This window comes from Ammospiza nelsoni, chromosome W (assembly GCF_027579445.1).
Source record: "Ammospiza nelsoni isolate bAmmNel1 chromosome W, bAmmNel1.pri, whole genome shotgun sequence".
NCBI classification, from domain to species: Eukaryota; Metazoa; Chordata; class Aves; order Passeriformes; family Passerellidae; genus Ammospiza; species Ammospiza nelsoni.
In genome coordinates, this window is record NC_080668.1 from 7,770,561 (window position 1) to 7,790,710 (window position 20,150).

General features: G+C 39.8%; 1 protein-coding gene across 2 annotated transcripts in view; it reads right to left on the reverse strand.

Moving 5' to 3' along the window:
- Positions 1-20,150, reverse strand: part of LOC132086218 (guanine nucleotide-binding protein G(q) subunit alpha) — a 201,048-nt gene that overhangs the window by 124,089 nt on the left and 56,809 nt on the right. For both annotated transcript variants that reach the window (XM_059491707.1, XM_059491706.1), the window contains one exon: positions 296-480. In XM_059491707.1, the coding sequence (XP_059347690.1) occupies positions 296-480 (185 nt within the window). The remainder of the gene's footprint in view (positions 1-295; positions 481-20,150) is intronic.

Here is a 20,150-nt window from a genome sequence, read left to right on the forward strand (position 1 = left end):
CCAGAACATGAGCTGGGAGGAAGGGAAAAAAGATAATTAAAGTCACAGGCAAATGGCAGCCTGCCCTCTACCCTCTTGCTGTCACAAACCTTCCAAACATCTTGATATGAACAGCACCTGTGTTGTCAGAGCAGTGCAAAGGGCAGAGAACTTGAGGCAGGACTAGAAGAAGCTCTTTTCTTTCAAACTTTAGGTAGAATATAATTTGTGATTTATCATTTTTAGAGGCCTTCAGTACATTTCCTAAAGATAAAAGAGGAAAAATTTCAGCTATGGAAATAAACAAAAATCTCACCTTATTATGGTCGTACTTATATGGGATTTTGAGGGTATCCATGGCTCTGATCATGGCCTGCATTGCTGTAAATATATTCTGGTACACCAATTTCGTAAAGCCCCTTTTGTCTTCATCAGAGTAACCTGATCCATGAATAATTCTCATCTGTTTGATGAATGTGCTTTTGCCACTCTCTCCTGTGCCTGCAAGACAAATAAGAATATACTTCAGCCAATGGACACAAACATGACTTTTCTGCACAAAGTGGACAGCTTGTTAAGTTCAGGGCAAAACACTGTCAAGTGGTTATGGTGCTTGCAAGGTGCTTGCTTCAATATCAAGACAGCAGTAACACAGTAACAACTGCAGCAACATTGAATTAAAAAAATTTTTTGAAGACAAAATACAAGCAAAAAAAAAAAAAGCAATGAGTTAATAACTAAAACAAAACTTCTCCAAAAAATCTAGAATACACCACTGGGTATTTAAAATTATAAGCATAAAATTCCAATCCCAAAGAAATAGTTCTCAACTACAGGGAATTACTATTAGATGTTCTATCACAAAAAATCATAGAGTAAGAACAAAAATTAGCTTGCATGGCCAACTTTCAGAACATTATGGTAAGCAGCAATATACAACCAATGCATAATTCTTAGAAAGCCAAATAATGTAACAATTATAGTTGTGCAAACTTCAACCTCAGAAATATATAAAATCAGCTTTAAGTAAAATTTGGCTTGTATTTGTTAATGCACAGTCACGACTTCCTTTACATTTGTTTGTATCTTTGTACTTTACACAAAGCATAAATAACTAATAAATTAATATTCTGCATGTTTACCAATTTAAAGTTAAGATTTGCTTGTTTGGAATTTTGCACAAAATATATCACATAGCATTTTTTCCTTTGGCAAAATTCAGTCTCTCTGTGATTAGCTGAGCTTATCTAAGCAATCAAATCGTATGAATACTTTATAAGAAGGAACTGAAATTTAAAATAGTTGCACAGCCACATGAATGCTGTATGTACACCTAGCTATTTAGCTCCCTAAGAAATGCAATGCATTCAAATGCATGAAGTACTTAGCCTTGCAGCCTAGATTCTATTTTGATCATTTTTATAAAGCTTTCAGGCCTCATTTATGATATAATACTTGACTACCAGGACAAAGAAAGTTTTATGCCTTACATGATATTTTAGGTGTCTCAGAGTAGTGTATTTCACAAGCAGTGCAATGTTGCAGTACAAGCTGATTCGTACTGAACATGAATCTGGTTATAAATAAGAAATCCAGCCCAGTTCCATAAACCAGCCTATGGGTGACTGACAGAGGTTTCAACCAATAACAACTCTCCTAAAGTACAAGCATTTGACTGGTTCAGAATCTAGGAGGTGTGGAGATTAGACCAATGACTGTTTAGAGCCAAGAGTTTTCGAATTGCCTATAACAGCAAGCCCCGAACAATAAAACACACTGTTTGGCTGAGGAGCAACGAAGGTCTGTCATGTGTTATGTCTCAGACACATGAACTGTTATGAGTAGAACAGCTGCCCATTTTTTTTTTAAGGTTGCAGAGTTAGCAGGTTGGGCCAGTTGCTGCCAGGGGTGGAGTTCTAACTGTTTGTTATTGTAATCACTGGTCATTTTTGTTAACTACCTGTCGTTGATGGTTAAGAATTCCCCCTTTTGTCGAGTGACACCCTGCTGCTTCCTAGAGGATGACACCCAGAAGGTGAAGGGGAAGGGACATCGACATGCAAATGACATCGGATCCAGCATGCAACGGGAGAGACCCCTCACCAAACCTAGCCAAAAACCCCTAAAACAACGAGCCAACAGAAAATTGACGAATCAAAGTGATGACTAGACGTGTGTGACCGTGGTCACAGGGGTTTTCAGGATGAGAGAGAGGTGAGAATGTTGATTCCATGATCAGAAGGCTTGATTTATTATTTTATGATATATATACTACATTATAACTATACTAAAAGGAATAGAAAGAAAAGTTTTCAGAAGGTTAGCTAAGAATAGAATAGAAAAGAATGATAACAAAGGAGCTCTCTCTGACTCTGTCCAAGAGAGCTCAGTCTTTGGCTATTAATTGTAAACATGTAAGATGGGCTAATCACAGGTGGACCTGTTGCATTCCACAGCAGCAGATAACAATTGTTTACATTTGTTGCTGAAACTTCTCAGCTCCAGCAGGAAAAATCCTGAGAAAGGATTTTAATGAAAATATGTCTGCAACAGACATGAGGAACAGAATCTAGTATCCGCCAAGGCCTTTTTACCCCTCACCCTAACCTAAAAAGATGCCAGCTAGACAGAGGACCTTGAATGTTGAACTGAAAAGCAAGGGATTTCCCGATGCTCTCATGAGGACGGAACCCCCAGCTCTGCCCACAGACCAGTGGACAAAGCTGCACTCTTCCTCCTCTTCCGAGTCACTACTGGGAGCATCGGTGGCGTGAGCGTGGACCGGTCAGTTCTCCCCACCGGAGCTGATCACTTTTAATAAAGGCATTAAAAAGGAGAAAAGTCTCCTGCCCGTGTTTATTTCATGAACATCATGTGACAGTGCAATGCAAGGTTAAAGCATGATTCTGTGCTTGCAACTCTTAAGTGTTTCAGGTAGTACTCCTCAAAATCTAACCTCAAAGTTTCTACAAGATTTTGTCTTTACTCTGTGTGACTGTTCATTAAACTCCCACTTAAATTTTTGGCTATTACAGCTCATGCTAAGGAATAATGTATGCTAGGAGCAGAGTCATTAAGTCAAAGCCAAGCACTAGAGTCAGCAGGACAGGTGGCCAAAAATAACTAAAGGGCCATTAACCAACCATTATCACCTGCAAATTGTTGTTTCCAGGAGCTGTTATCTTTTGTTTGACAGTCTGGTCAGAATGTGCTAAATTATGGAAATGATATAGACCAAATCTCTAAGATGGAGAGTATAGAACACCAGCTTACCTAAAAAGCTTTTGAAGTATATCCAACAGCAGTTGGACTGCTGAGGCTTTCATGCTTCCTGGTGTGATACAGGACATACCTGCACCGTGATGGAAGAGGAAGGATGAGCATACTCACTGTCGGCTAGGCAACTAATTCTTTTCCTCATAGGTGTGTTACCAGATAATAAATGGCCTTCACCTGGTGAGCTAACACAATGCTTATTCTCTGAAACTACTGGCCTACGGAAACTGCACAATGCCCATTGTGTAAGAAGGAGAACTGGAAGTTAGCCAGCCTCAGTGTTCTGCCAACTCAGCCAGGTCACCTGGAACACCAGGGTCTAGGAACACCAGGGACCACCAGAGAGACCCCCAGGACAGAAGAACCCACGAGTAAAGGGGAGGGGAAATATGTTAATGATTTCAGGGAAATGATTATCACATGTTTGTTTAGTCTGGGACAATCAATAAATATGTATGCAAAATACAGTATCTAAACAGAAACTTTCTTGTACCCAGCATGCACAGCTTTGGGAGGAGCTATTCCCCCGAGCATCCAGTCAAATAAAGAATGCCTGCTTCTTAATGCTACATTGGTGTTAAGGGGTTTCTTATTTTACCGAATTTTTGGTAACAGTTTTGGTGACACAGATGGGACAGACTCCTGATTTTCCACGGATCCAAGGGATCTCAGGACTTCCAGCCAGCACCGAGGGATTCTCGGGGAGAACCTTCGATCCCTGGTCCAAAGGAAATCGGAACAAGATCCCTGGTAAGATAAAGGCATTCTTTACTTCACTCTAAAGATGTTAACTGTTAACCTACCTATAAGGCACAGCAAAAACTACAGAGTGTTTGGTTTAAAGGTACCTAAGGTGAGAAAAGGAAAGGGTTAGACTCCCTTCTAAGGAGCTCCTAAACAGTAATTTGTTATAATGAGAAACAAAACCTCAAAAGGGGCATCACAGGTGTCACTGCTGGGATGTATCTTGAAACACTGGAAACAAATTTGGGGTATTCCCCTCATGTGTGAAAAACTTAGAATTCTGTAATCAGTGGTAGCCACTTTACATGCTGGAAGATCAAAAGAAGTGGCCTAAGGATGGAACCTTACAGTATAACACCCTGTTGCAATTAATGATGTTTTGTAGAAGGGAAAAGAAGTGGAATGAAGCTCCCTATGTTGACTTGGTTTTCACCCTAATAAATCATCCAGAGTGGCAAAAGGAATGTGGGAGGACCCTGCAAGATCCATTAATTTTTGCACTTGAAAAGGAAAAGAAAGGCAAAGGGTTGAAAAGGTGATGTTCTGTCTTCAGCCTAGGGCAGAGGTGCTTAAAGTGTGGAAGAGAGGACAAGGATGATTTAGAGATGATGGTTACTCTATGGCAAAGAGCAGGTGGGGTGAATGGTGAATCAGCCGGGAACAGGTGGGGTGAATGATGAATCAGCAGGGAACACGGCTAGATGCATAAGTAGGTCATGGGACAGTGGACTGGAATGGAGAGAACACTTTAGGGGATCAGAGGATTTTAGCCTGATTGCAGGACCCACTAGAAGGCAGCAAGGAGATGTTGGAGGGATGCTGGGGATATTCTGATGGCTCCCTTCTGGCAGGCGGTTGGGAAACATGGTCCAGGAAAAGTAAAGACCCCATTTTCAATTGTGGATTTAATGTCATGGGAAAAGGCAGCAGGAGTTTATAGAGAGGATCCGAATAGAGTTGCTAAAGTATTTGAAACCATAATTAGGACTCAGGACCCTGACTGGAATGATATATAAATGATGTTAGATATGTTGTTGGATAACACAGAAAAAAGGATGGTTTTGACCATGGCCAGAAAGCAGGTGGAGGGGGCACATGCTAATGGAGACTTAGGAGGAACTGTAGATGAGATTTTTCCTTCAACAGATCCAAGGTGGAACCCTAATTTATTGGGACTCCAAGATTGTTTAACAAGATATCAGAGATGAATATTGTTTGATGTAAAGCATGCTACACCAAAAGACATGAACTGGTCAAAACTGTATGAGGTAAAGCAGGACAGTACTGAATCCTCTACAGCTTTCATGGAACTATTGAAGGTGACTGCCAGAAAAATATACTGATCTGGGTCCTGAGAATCCAGAAGAGGCTGTACAGTTAGCAACTACCTTTATAGGGCAGTCTACTCCAGATATTAGAAAGAAACTCCAGAAACTGGAAGGAATGGGGTCACATGACTTAGGAAAGTTGTTAGATGAAGCGTGGAAAGTATATCACGACAGGGATAGGGAAAAAGAACTATGGCAGGCTAGAAGGGAAAACAAGAGACATGATAAATTGCTTGCGACTTTTGGGGTGGCTAGGGGACCTGTGGAGGGTACTAAGGGACCAGCCAACAGGGGAGGTCGGGTGGGGGGAACAAGGGGAAGGGGAGGTGGAAGGCTTCCACTGTTTCCCTGACAACAGTTAGGGGAAGACCAGTATGAAGTCTGCAAGGAAAAGAAGCATTGGAAGGGAGAATGCCCAGAGGCTGGAAAGCTGGACCTGGTCTTAAAGATTAGACCATTAGAAGATGAAGATTGAAGGGGACCAGGGGATTCTACCCCAGCTGATCCCCTGGTTACACTGAGGCTGGGAAAAGAAGAAGTGGAATTTTTGGTGGACACAGGAGCAACTTATTCTGTATAGAATACATGTAAAGGGAGACTTCGTAGAAATGTGGTTGTCTTGGGGTGATGTCATGATACTGTATCTCCTATCGTCTGCTTTATGCCCAGACATGGGTCCTGTAACTTCAAGCTCAAAGGGGAGGGCACAGCGGTGGAATTCTTTCAGTGGCCTATGTTCAAAAACACAGGTAACTCCCTTGGCTTTTCCCCAGCACTCAGCTCTGTGTATGTAGCAGAAAAAAAAAAGGTAGATGTGTCTGCTTTTAGCTAGCTTTTTTTTGTTAGCTGAGGCAAGAAGTTTTTCTCCCAGGACTGTGGCTTCTTCTTCTGGAACTGTTAAGCTTTGCTCCAGTCTGAAACACCTGAACATTGCCAGGAGCCCCACGCCATGGCCCAGTGGGGGGAAGGCTTCAGGGATGCCACATTCTGGCTCCAGACCTCAGGAGAAACCAAACAGGACTCTAAAAATTAGCAAATCCAAACACTCACAGAAGCCCAATCCCCGCTGCACCTGTTACATTCCACATCAGCCGATAACAATTGTTTACATTCTTCTTCTGGGGCCTCAGCTTCCCAGAAGATGAACAAATCCCAAAGAAAGGATGGAGCTGGGGTTGTTCAGCCTGGAGAAAAGGAGACTAAGGGGTGACCTCATCACTCTCTACAACTTCCTGAAGGGTGGCTGTAGTGAGCTGGGGGTCGGCCTCTTTCTCCGGGCGACAACGGATAGAACAAGAGGACACAGTCTCAAGTTGCGTCAAGCTAGATGTAAGTTAGAAGTAAGAAGGAAATACTTCACAGAAAGAGTGGTCAGAAACTGGAATCATTTACCCAGTGAGGTGGTAGAGGCATCATCCCTTGAAGAATTTAAAAAAAGACTGGATGTGGCACTTGCTGCCATGATCTAGCTGAACAGTTAGAACATCGGCTGGACTAGATGATCTTATAGGTCTCTTCCAGTCTTGAAAATTCTGTGATTCTGTGATTCTGTGATTTCTATGAAAAAATGTCTGCGACACAGCAGGGCGTTATACAACCCATACTAGGACTCAAATAGTTCAGACTCAACCCAAACGTGAACCTAAAGTGTATGAAATAGGCCTCTACGTAGTAAAGAATGTGAGTGAACAACAACAATTATTCAATCCAGAATGGTCTCTCAAACTGTTGAGTTGCTAATGCAAATTAACATCTCGAAAATCCAACCAGCCTGCTCCTCCTTCCTACGAACATCCTTTGAGGGCTGGACAACGTGGTTACAAAGACAAGTATATCTCAGGAGCAGAATAGGAAAGGATCTAACTGAGATATTAGGTGTCGGGAGTTTAGTTCAAGCATGGCTTAAAGAAAAAGGCCACAAAGCCATGCAGCTGAGAGAAAAGTAACAGGTAGCTGTGAAGCAGTTTCAAAGCAGTTTCCAGCCTGACTTCTATAAACAATTAGTCTCTCTCAGGCATCCTTGCATAAACAATAAAGTTCTCAGGCAGTCTTCCCATAACAAAGGTAACATCCTCTCTGGGAAAAGATGGCACCCTGGGAACAGTTATGGAAGTTTTGAGAACCGTTCGTATCACAGTGAGAACACTGATTTTGTTTGATGTAAACAATCAACGGTATTGTAAAACAAAAGGAGTGGTTAGAGTTTTCTCTGTTAGCCTATCATAAAGCTGTATTTTGGAATATGCATGAAGTTAATTAACACTGTTATTTAAAGTGACTGATCGATCAATAAATTTGGAGTTCGATGCATTATAGGATGGTCGTTCTCCCCCTCACTTCAACAAATTGGTGACACCCGGACGTGATAGCGGACACCACGACGATCGCGGCCATCACGGGGATTGCGAACACCAAAGGATAAGTGAGGAATGGTTCAGGCTCCGAAGCAGCGGGAGCGGCAATAAGCGCGAAATTAAAGCGGAGGAAAAAAGGAAACCGCCGATACGCGCCGTGCCCTGGCGACCATATAGATGGGACCAGCTGATTTGTGAGGCATAAGTATGGGAAAACGCTGCTAGGTGAAAGTGCGCACTTAAAAAGAGGTATGGAAAGACAAGCCGCATATGAACTTTTTATTATGTTTTTGCAAAAAAGGCAAATTAAGGGAATAGACTTACGGAAGGAATTGCAAGGTCTTTTGGCTTATGGTCTGGAACGGGGAATCTTTGTGAATCCCCACACAGTTTACGAGTTAACGGAATTGCGTGAATTCGGTGATTTATTGTCAGAGGCTGCTTTAGAGAGTGGTAAAACTGCCAAGAAGCTAAGCAGGCCATGGCGAGTGATGTCTGATGCACTATTTTACTATCTCTCTGAGTGCAAGACAGCGGCAGCAGCTCGTGGCGCTTCCGAGTCTGTGCTACTCCGAACTCGGTACGGGCGCTCCGCCATGGCGAGCAGCCGCGGTGAGCGACCGCCTAAAATGCTGCGCTATAGCGGCGGGAGCGGAGGCCGCGGGGGGAGACCGGAGCCGCCGCCGCGGGAGCCGAGGCGCGCCGCCCCGGGAGAGAGCGAAGCCACCGCGGGGGGAGAGCGAAGCCGCCGCGGGGAGAGAGCGAAGCCGCCGCGGGGGGAGCCACGGGTGCAGCGGTGCCTGCAGCGGAGTCAGCCTGCCGGCGAGTAAACAAAGAGCCCAGCGCAGGGGGGGGGTTTTCGCCCGCTCCGACACACGCACCGCGGGACTGGAGCGCTTTTTGCAGCAGGAGCATTTCTCCCTCCCCCCACAGCCGGCAAAAGCTTCAGTTTAAGACCTAACAGCCTAATGGATGTAACTTTTGTCAACAAAAGGAAAAGATCCCTGTTGAAATTAAGAAACAAGTGATGGTAAACAAGGAAAGTTAAAGGCACTTTAGTTCTTCCTGGCAGAGACTGAAACAGGAATCAGCGTACTGTATGCATGGGTCAAATTTCGGCCGGTTTGGCTCGGCATTGGGTATGCTGTCTTGAAATCACCTGTATTGGCAGAGACTTTAACATCAGAAGCCCAGATGGCTCAGTCAGTGGAACATCAGACTCTAGAATTATATTTTGAAAAGTTTAAAAATATTAAGATATGTTAGACTGATTGTATGAGTGAGATGTTGTGAGTGTGCTTTTTGATATAGAAATGCTATAGCAAACACGTGAACAAAGTTATTTTAGCTTAATATTTTAGAATCAGGCCTGTAAGTAAGTTATAGTAAATGCTATATTTTATGTCTATAGTAAGTTTTATCTGTTATTAAGTAGTTTAAGTTAAATTAAATGCTAAATACTATTAAGGTTAAGTTTGTTAAGTTTATTTTCTGTTAAGTTCGAGGTCTGTTAAGGTTAAATCATATTAGGTTTAAGATAAGTTAGATTCTGTTAAGTTTGATCTTACATTATTTACAAATAAGTCTAAAATCAGTTAAATTTTGTTATAGTTTTGTTAGAATTAAGAGATTTTACATGTAAGTTCTGTTGATTTAAAATTCTATTAAGTTTAAGTAAAGATAAGTTTAAGTAATGTTAAGTTCTATTAAGTTTAAATATTTTAAGTATTTTAAGTATAAGTGCTATTAAGTTTAAGTGATGTTAGATAGATTTATGCTTTTACGATAGGTGTTTGTTTTATGACTTGTGTTCAAAGTGTTGTTGTGAACATCAGAGAAACCTTGCTAGCTGAAAATACTATTTAGTTATTAGAATTGCCTATTCTTATGTTGCAAAGAGTGTAGCACAGTTAGCCCATAGAATTTTGAAGCCAGTTAAGTTCTATTAATTTGAAAATAAGTCTGCTAAGTTAAGTATTTTAAGTGCTTCAAGTGCATACTACTTTCTCACCACTCCAAATCAACAAAGGACTGAGAATCGCCCAGCTGATACCATTTCAGCCAAATGACTAAAGGATTACAGACTATAAAACTGATTTTGAACATTTTTGAGAAACCCAAGGAAGAGGTGGATGTGAAAATCTCAAGGACAGAAAGGATCGTTTTCAGACTTGCCATTCACCTCCTCTCCAGGTTCACATAAATGAAAACAGCTAATAGCTTTCTTTTCTTAGTCCAATTACCACCTACCGTGCAATGCCTGATAAGGCCGGACATTGTGGCTCAGCTGAGGGTGGTTTTAACCCTTTGGGATAAAACGCTGTTGCCGGACGACCAGGGAACTGATTGACATTATTGAATCATTATCATCTTTCCATATAAAAGGACTGGCAAAAGAGAACTGCCTTGAATGTCACAGCCCACATTGTGCTGCTTGGGTTGCACTGTGTTGTGGGGGTTGTGACAGGACCTTTTGGGTGGATCGGTTGTCACTTTTTCGTTTATGGTGTGACACCTGTAATTATAGACATACCTGGGAACATAATTGGGAGTGGGCTCTACGGAACGAAACAGGACTAAACACTGCCTCAGCTTTAGATCTTTATGAATCACATGAGCAGAAAATCTTGGCTTATTATCGGTGGGAGGTACAGTGTATTTTGAAAAGGGTTAAAGGTTAAAAACTGATAAGAAAAAAAAGGTCAAAGTAAAAACAGAAAAATGAGGTTTACTTTTGTTATATTGCTAGGTGTAGTAGTAGCTGAAGAATTAAGGGTAATACAGTTTAATCAACCTAGAGATAATGTATGGCTAACACTTGCTAGACAGATTAATCAGTCGTCGCTTTGTCTCAGCATTGCCAGTATCGTCTCCTCAAGAATTCTGCAGTTTTATTAATAACCGTGCCTTATGTATGCACAGTATGGTAAATATTAAATTGCCTAAAGGGTATACTGCCAGTCAGAGTGATGGCTACCGTCAATGCCTGTTAGTTCAATCTCTTAATATTCCTTTGCATTCTCCACCTGAGGAGTTAGAGCTTTTTGGAAGTGCAAATGCTAGCATGACCAGCACTTCCAACAGTGGATGGTTTAGCTTTGATTATTCTAATCCTCAAAAGATGAATCCATATAAACAAACATGGGCAACTTTGGATTCAGCTCTAAAGCCAAACATAGTGTCTAAACAACTCTACAGCCATTGTAAAGGCTCTAGCATCATGACACCTAAGAAATTACCTACAGGAATATTTCTAATTTGTGGAGATAGAGCCTGGAATGGAATACCAGCCCAACCTCAGGGTGGAACTTGTTATTTAGGCAAGTTATCACTATTTCACCCTAATATATCTGTGCTGATGCAATTAAGTCATCAGGTAAGCAGGCAAAAGCGTAGCTTACATAATTTAGACTGTAGTCAAATAGGAGATCCATGGTTCTGGAGTAAATTTAAACAAGTGATGGTTTCAGCTTTCCTACCCTGGGGTGCTGCAAGCAAAGCATTGACTCTAGCAAAACAAATAGGGTGTTGGGCTAAGGGTGAACTAAATAAAACTTCACAGATATTAGATATGTTATCTTCAGATGTACAAAGTGTTAACCACACTGATTTACAAAATAGAGCTGCTATAGATTTCTTATTATTAGCTCAAGGCCATGGGTGTGAAGAGTTTGAAGGAATGTGTTGCATGAACCTGTCTAATCATTCTGTATCTATTCATGCTAAGTTGAAAGAGCTACGGCTAGGGCTTAACAGCCTTAAGGAAGAAGAAGGATTGGGTATTGATGAGTGGCTTAAAAATTTAGGATTGGGACCACGGCTAAGAAACCTTGTAAAATATGCTATAGGGATATTAGGTGTACGCTTATTGCTTTTACTTATCTTACCTTGTTTCTGTGGCTGTATCCAAAAGATGGTTAGTAGGATGATAGAGAAAATGTGGCAAACTAACCTCCTTTCTTTTAAAGAAAAAGACGGGGGAAATGTCGGGAGTTTAGTTCAAGCATGGCTTAAAGAAAAAGGCCACGAAGCCATGCAGCTGAGAGAAAAGTAACAGGTAGCTGTGAAGCAGTTTCAAAGCAGTTTCCAGCCTGACTTCTATAAACAATTAGTCTCTCTCAGGCATCCTTGCATAAACAATAAAGTTCTCAGGCAGTCTTCCCATAACAAAGGTAACATCCTCTCTGGGAAAAGATGGCACCCTGGGAACAGTTATGGAAGTTTTGAGAACCGTTCGTATCACAGTGAGAACACTGATTTTGTTTGATGTAAACAATCAACGGTATTGTAAAACAAAAGGAGTGGTTAGAGTTTTCTCTGTTAGCCTATCATAAAGCTGTATTTTGGAATATGCATGAAGTTAATTAACACTGTTATTTAAAGTGACTGATCGATCAATAAATTTGGAGTTCGATGCATTATAGGATGGTCGTTCTCCCCCTCACTTCAACAATTAGGGACAGGATTAGGAGTTTTAAATGGAATTGATTCAGAAATACTGATGAATAAACTGGCCACTGCAGCAGGTGGCCTAACAAAATTGAAGCAGCCTTTACAGTCATCTCTATTGGCATTAGGAACTAGTCAGTGGCAGATTTCAAAAGTACTGCCAAAGTGGGAAACGGCTGGGGACCAAGACCACAAGCTAATAGTAGAAGCACCTAGTACAGTTCAAGATAATGTGTCTTTAGCTTTCAGTTGTATACAAGCACAGTTATGGATGCAGGCAACAGCAGCTCTGGTCATACGAGAAGGGGGCAAAGGTAATTTTCCAGCTGAAATTTGGAAAATTGTGTGGGATAATGCAATTGATTTTGAAAGGAAGTTTCAATCCTCGTAGACTATGGTAAATTTCACCTATGATCCTACTTCTAATGTGGCCGCTGCCTCTGTGCTGACCATACGTAATGACACTGTTTATGTTATCCATCCCATCGTTGCACTAGGATTAAACCATGAAAAAACAATACTCTACCCTTCAGAACATAGAGTGTGGGCACGAAAGATGAATGAAAAGTGGCAAACAGTAAACTTAGAATCCTGCATTACCAGAGGACAGATGAGATTCATTTGTGAAAGCAATATTATGAATGCCCAAGATGTGTGTCTAGACACTGAACAGAGTATTTGCCACTTCAAAGTTCATCCAATCACTGACCAGAAAACTGTGCTCATATATACTAGAAAAGGATGTGTGTGCCTGAGGACTGCCTGTGCTGCTGTAAATATTGATAGCAATGATGGTTTTTTGTCCAGCAGAAATCATTCTAATTTCTGTATTTGTAATTTGTTAAGATTATCAAGTGTGATTTTTTGTACTTGGCCCCAGTGACATCTCACCGGTTAATTAAAGCCAATTATACAATGTATCACAGACTATCACCTACTCCTATCGGGATGGACCTTACATTAGTAAAACAATTAATTAAGCACCAAGACCTACTGGGGATCTTGAAGGAAATCCAAGAAAGCAGAAAGAAAACCCTAATTACTGTTCAACATGATAAAAAAGAAATAACCAGAATTCTAAAGAGAATAAAACAAAATGTGGATCATCACTGGTGGGATGTGATCTTTGGATGGTCACCAACTGCAAATGGAATCTTTAATAAGTTGTGTCATCCCACTGTAGTTTTGTTAATATTAGTTGGAATAAGTTTAAGATTATCCATTATATTGCTAATTTAGAATTGGAGAACACTACAGCGAGTAGCTGTGTTAACTTCTTTATCAAATGTACATGGTAAAGCATTAAGAGACACTTATTGTCAAAGGGGTTTGCATTAAGTAAAAGAATTTACTTATTTTCTAGAAAAGGGGGGAATGAGACAGAGTAAAAATCCCCCAGAGTAGAAATCCGTTTTGATTTAGGAGAAAGGTACATCTTTAAGCCTGTGTAGCCTGGGTGCAAGGCCTAGGCTAAAGGGAAAACTGTGGCAATGAAAGACAGAGATAAGGGGGTGGGGGGAGACAGGGGAGACAGAGGGAGATAAAGAGAGACAGAAACTGCTGTGGGAGCAGGTCAGCTTGACCTAGGAATTCTTTCTGATAAAGAAGAACTAGCAGCAAATGTCACTCAAAATTCGTAAAAATCACTATTAACCTATTGTGAAACTATGCATATGTATTTGAGAGGGGGATAAAAAGGGACCTGAAGTTCCCAGAGGTACGCATGCCTTTTAAGGAGAGCAATCTCTGCATGCGTCCAACGCTGTAATAAACATACCGGCTTTACAACTTGCACAAAGTTGTGGAGTTCTTTTTCTCTTTCTCCGCAAAACATTCTGCACATTAATCCCATCAAGACATATGGGGGCAGAATCTGTTTCTATTGCTGGCATGACACGGGGATCCTAGGATTTTGCTTTAGTAAAAACTAATGTAAACCTATCTAAAAAAGAGTTTAAAAAATCACCCAATTATGACTTGCCCAGAAGCCCCATGCATTTTAAACAGACTTCCTCTGAAATTAATATTTCAAAAACCCAAAAAACTCAGGTGGTTGTTTAAAATAACAGCTATAAAAACAAAGAACATTAAGCAATTAAACACCTTACCTAAACTATCAAAAACCCCATCTACAATAAGACTCCTAAAGGTAAAAGAACAACAAATACCAACTATCACCTCAACAGTACACTACCAACAATACAAAACAACTCAAGATACAGTGATTCCCATCCACAAAATAATCTGTGAGCTAAAAAGCCAAAAAGTAGTCACCAAAACCCACTCACCCTTCAACGGCTCCATTTAGCCTATACACAAATCTAAAAAAAAAAAAAAAAAAAAAGAAATTAACTGTAGACTATCATACCTTAAATGAAGTGACTCCACTGCTGAGCACTGCTATACTAAACATGTTAGAAGTCCAATACGAGCTAAAACCCAAAGCAACAAAATAATATGCCACTTATAACATTGCCAATGCATTTTTCTCCATTCCTCTAACAGCAGAATACAGACCTCAGTTTGCCTTCACATAGAGGGGTGTGCAATACGCCTAAAACCAACTGCCCCAAAAATAGAAACACAATCCTACCATCTACCATAGACTAATCCAGACTACACTCAAAAAAAAGATAAAGCTCCAGAACATCTACAGTACATTAATAACATTATTATGTGGGGGAACACAGCAGCAAAAGTGTTTAAGAAAAGAGAGAAAAGCATCCAAATTCTTCTTAAAACTCATTTTACCACCCAGAAGATCCAAGTTAAGGGACCTACTCAAGAAATCCAGTTCCTAAGAATAAAGTAACAAAATAGCATCAGATTCCCACCAACGTCATCCACATAATCACAGTCATGTCTCCACCGACCAAGAAGGAAGCACAAACTTTCCTAAGCACCGTAAGCTTTTAGAAAATGCATATTCCTTAATATATGCAAATTATGAGCCCTCTACTTACCCACAAGAAGAACACTTTCCAGTGGGGCCCTAAACAGCAACAAGTCTTTACCCAAATCAAGCAAAAAATCACTCATACAATAACCCTTAGCCCAGTCAGGACAGGACCAGATATAAAAAACATACTCTACTCTTCATCCAGGAGTTATAGTCTGTCCCGGAGCCTTTGGCAGAAGGTGCCTAGTGAGACTCAAAATCAACCACTAAAATTTCAGAGTCAAAGTTAGAAAGAGTCTAAAACCAACTCAATCTCAACGAAAAAAAGACATTTTAACAGCCTATAAAAGAGTCTAAGCCACCACAAAAGTAATAAGCACTAAAACACAACTCCTCCTGGCACCCCAACTACCGGTGCTGGAGTAAATGTTCAAAGCAAAAGTTCCCTCTACCCACCATACCACCAATGCCACATGGAGCAAGTGAATTGCCCTCATCACACAACATGCTCATATTAAAAAACTAAATCACCCTAACATTTTAAAAATAATTACAAATTAGCCTGAAAGTGAAAACTTTAGTCTCATAAACAAAAAAGAACAAGAGCAAATAACTCCAGGAGAAGAAACACATTACAATCTTTTTACTCCTTTTACTAATAATTCTTACCACATTATAAAGATTAAAAAAAAGTAAAAAGCATCCATAGAAAGCCCCACACAACAAGTTACAAAAGCTACTAAAAGAAAAAGTAGATCAAGTCAACTTACTAAACTCAAAACAATTCAAGTAACCCTAAACATTACTAAAAAAGAGAAGTGGCCAAAACTATACCTTTATACCAATTCATAGAAAGTAACCAATGTTCTGTGGGGATGGCTGGAGAAATAAAAAAACCTAATTAGCAGCATTGAAAAAAAATTTAAGCTACTAAAGAGTAAAAAACATCACTACGAAGATAAAAAAAACTAGCTGTGAAAGTCCGCCATGCAGATGCCCATGTTTCCAAGAGTAGAACTAATAAAGAACACCAAAATAATCAACAAGTAAATCATGCTACAAAAATAAAAGTGTCAAAGATAGATTTAAATTAGCAACACAAAAAAAGTTATTCCTAACTCAATGGGCCCATGATGCCTCAAGTCATCAAAATAAAAATACCATCTATAAGTAGGCACAAGACCAAAGAATAAATTTAATCATAAACAATATTTCTCAAGTTATCCATGACTGTGAGATGTGTACTGCCAGCAAGCAAGCAAGCCAAGGAAGGTAAAATCCCTATAGTATAGTAGACAGTAGTCCAAATGTAAGTATGGGGAGGCCTAGCAGATTAATTCACATCATACTACCTCAAACCCACCAAGGCAAGTGCTATATGCTCACAATGAAAAAAACCACTACTAAATAGCTAAAGACCTACCCTGTACCTCATGCTACAGCCTGTACACCATCCAAAGCCTTAAAAACCAAGTCTTTTAGAGGCATAATACCCCTAAAAAAATTAAGTCAGATAATGAGAATCATTTCAAAAACAACCTTATCAACACCTAGGCTAAAAACCATAACATTATGTAAGGATACCATATCCCCTACCATACACCAGCTGCAAACAAAGTAAAAAAGTGCAAGAGATAATTAAAAAACACCTTAAAAACATTAAGCAAGAAATCTTTCAAAAATTAAGACCAACATCTAGCAAAGACCACCTAATTAGTTAACATCCAAGGCTCCATCAACCAAGCAGGCCGTACCCAATCTAAGCCCCTGCATACAATAAACAAAAACAAAGTCCCAATAATACATATCAAAAATTTATTAGGAAAAACAGTTTAGATCAATTCTACCTCAAATACAAACAAACCCATTCATAAAGTTGTCTTTGATCAGGGACCAGGTTTCACATAGTAAATGATACAAAAAGATAGAACAACAAAATGCATACCTCAAAGAGATCTAATTATTAAATAAGAACCATATATACATATCATTATTTGCTAAATATCACTACCATTATCTATCTATCTACCTATCTATCTAAAATGTATGTTTATAAAGTGAAAATATATATTAGTTTTAGTAATAACCTAACAATATAGGAATAAGGAGTAAAATGTACTAAAATTATTTTATGATGCTTATAACCCCATTCTTGTATTTAGCCCAAAAATAAGTTTTGCACCTTTAAGACTAATTCCAAAAGCAAAGGGGAGGAGAAAAGAAGTGCAAAGTTTGTTATCAGAAACTGCACTTATGCCCCCACATCCTTCTCCTAGACTCTGTTGTCTGCAACACAGACAGCGAGAGCTCTCTTTTACTTTTTAATTAATTTTTAATTAACTAAAGCAGAAAAGTTCCCTAAACTATAATTTTTCTTTTTCCTAAAACTGTTTCAACCTGCTCTAGACCAAAAACCCAGAAAAACACCAGCAGTTCACACCTATAGCCCACCAGGCCTGGCTTAGGAGGCAGCATTTCCAGCACCAGAAAGACTGATAAGACTAAGTGAGCCAAGCTACAGCCCACCAAGGAGACTTTCTGAGTTTTTTATCTTTTCAGAGTGGCAAGAGATTTTATTGTTTAATATTGTTCATTTTCTTTTATACTAAGAAATGCTTTGCCTATTAAATAACAGGTTTTTTCCACCTTTCTCCAAATAAATATTTACCCAAACCATTTTAAAAAAGGCCACTTAAATTTACCTTCTAAAAAAACCCCTTTAGAAATTTTCTCCCAAATTTGCCCTAAACCAAGACACCTCAGATCTCAGTTTTTCCCCTTCTTCTGAAACTTATGCAATAGTGTCATGTTCTTATATATATGAAGTAAGTACCATATCACACATTGCTTTAATAATTCTGTAATATTTTCTATTTTTCCTGCAAGATATGTGATACATTTAGTATAAGAGTGTTCAATATGAAGCCAAAAAACACAGAATAATATATGGTATTCATTTTTGACAGGATTAACTCTTATTAAAAACTTTCCTTTAACTAACACATTAAAAAGTAATATGCACCAAATCCCCCTGATAGGAGAAATGGGTGTTAATGTCTGCACAAACTACTCGATCTGAAAGAACTTATCAGGTTCTGGAAGAATGGGTGTGGGAGTCTTCATGAACATCAAGCCACACAAGTTTGTTGCAGAACCAAGCAGTCTGAACTTCTGAATTTTAGAAGAAAATGCTCAGGCTTAATAGAGATATGAATATTAACTTTTCTGCCCAGGGAGGCTTAAAGCTAATTTTAATGGTCATACAATGCATGATGAGGGGGGAATATGTAATAGGCAGTTGGGGAAGTCTGTACCTTCCTAGTACTGCAGCCAGTCGGGAAAGGAGAGGGGCAACATGCAGTCAACAGTTTAGGATGAAAGGAGGCTGTGTCCTCGAAAAAACTTGACAGAGACCCCATGAGGGTATGACCTTGTGGATTCTCTCCCTTTATTCAAATAAAGTTGATTCTTGCAGGACTCCTCTGTCCTTTGGGGACACTGGCCTTTCACAGTGTGATTTTCCACATATCTCTAAATCATTTGAACACAAAGTAACTTCCATTTTTGGTCAAAATATTGCTTCTTTAAGAGGAAATCCATACTCCTCAATAAGAAATCATAAAATACAAATTTAGCCATTGAGATGGTAAGAACATGTTTGTATTATCTACTCTGCTTTAAAATAAAATAAAACTTGAAGCTTGTAATTCTTTATTGGGAGTTTAGGTAGCAATAAAAATCATACACAACTGGAAAGAAAACATGCCGATAAAGCCATCTGCATTATATTACAGAAAACAGTACTTCCAATTATTTACTCTTTGTGAGTATAAAAAAATTACGATGTATAGACAAACTAAATTTTTTAAACTCACAAAAATAAAACTGAAGGAGTCTATATCTTATTCAGCTTTGTGATTCTTTAATTGAGTGGCACTGTACTAAGGCTTTGTCAGCCTAAGGCCGATAATAAACTATATTTGGAGATCTAAAGGTATACTAAATTTTGCAAAGACTGTGATGCAATGGTGATGAATTAAAACTATATTTACTCCTGGCTTCAGCTTTTCTAGAAGTCTCTAAGAGAACAGAACTGGATCCAATATCGTTTTTATACAGCCATACACACACACATGCAAAAGAAAATTTAATACTAGACATACATATTAAAAAATGTAATTTCTCTGTGCTTTCTCAAGTCCATCCCTTCTTAGGTCAATGCTCAATAAACCATCCTGTTTCTTCCCATAGACTGATCTTGTGTTTTGTCGGGATCTCTAGCTGGTCAGAGTGACCCTGAGAAAAGTTAGAAAGTCTCTTTTTCCAGCCCAGCACTTGAAGGAGTCAGAGCTCTTCATTTCTCGATCTCAAGGTTGTTTATTGTATCTTATCTATAAAAAATTTTCTCCTGCCCTGCCGAGGTCTGTCCAGCATGACAGTTCCAGTCACACTGCCTGCCCCCAGGGTGGTGTTATGTCTTTATACTAAAAACTACGTATACAATGTTTACGATTACTTTCCAATACCTATCACCTATGTTAGACAGTGAGCTTCTACTCTAAAGCAATCTGTAAGTGCCAACATCACAGCAGAAGATGGAGGCCAAGAAGAAGAAGGAGAAAGGCTGGACATGCCCAGTTCCCTCCATCTTGCCTCTTGAACCCCCATTCCAGAAACCCTAAAATCTACTTTTCCACCCCATGATAACTTCACTATTATTCTACCTAAACTGTTGTGGCTTGCTGATCTTCATAAGGTTGGTAATTTGCTCCACGGGTCATAATCAAAACCACAGGTGCTTTGGGGTCCGTGCCAGGGCCTCCGAGCCCCCTGGCAGGGGTCCCGGCCATCCTGGACAGCCAGAGGGATGTTCTGGGTTCCCACAGTGTTTAAGCCAGCAGCAACAGTGAAGGAAATATTTACAGCCCTCCTTAACTGCATGGAGAGTCGTGTCCTCTACTTCAGCCATAACAACCCCATGTAAGGTTATAGGCTTGGGAAGAATGGCTGAAAAGCTGCCCAGAGGAAAAGGACCTGAGGGTGCTGGTTGACAGCCTTTGAATATGAGCCAGAATGTGCCCAGGTAGGCAAGAACACCAATGGCATCCTGGCTTGTGTCAG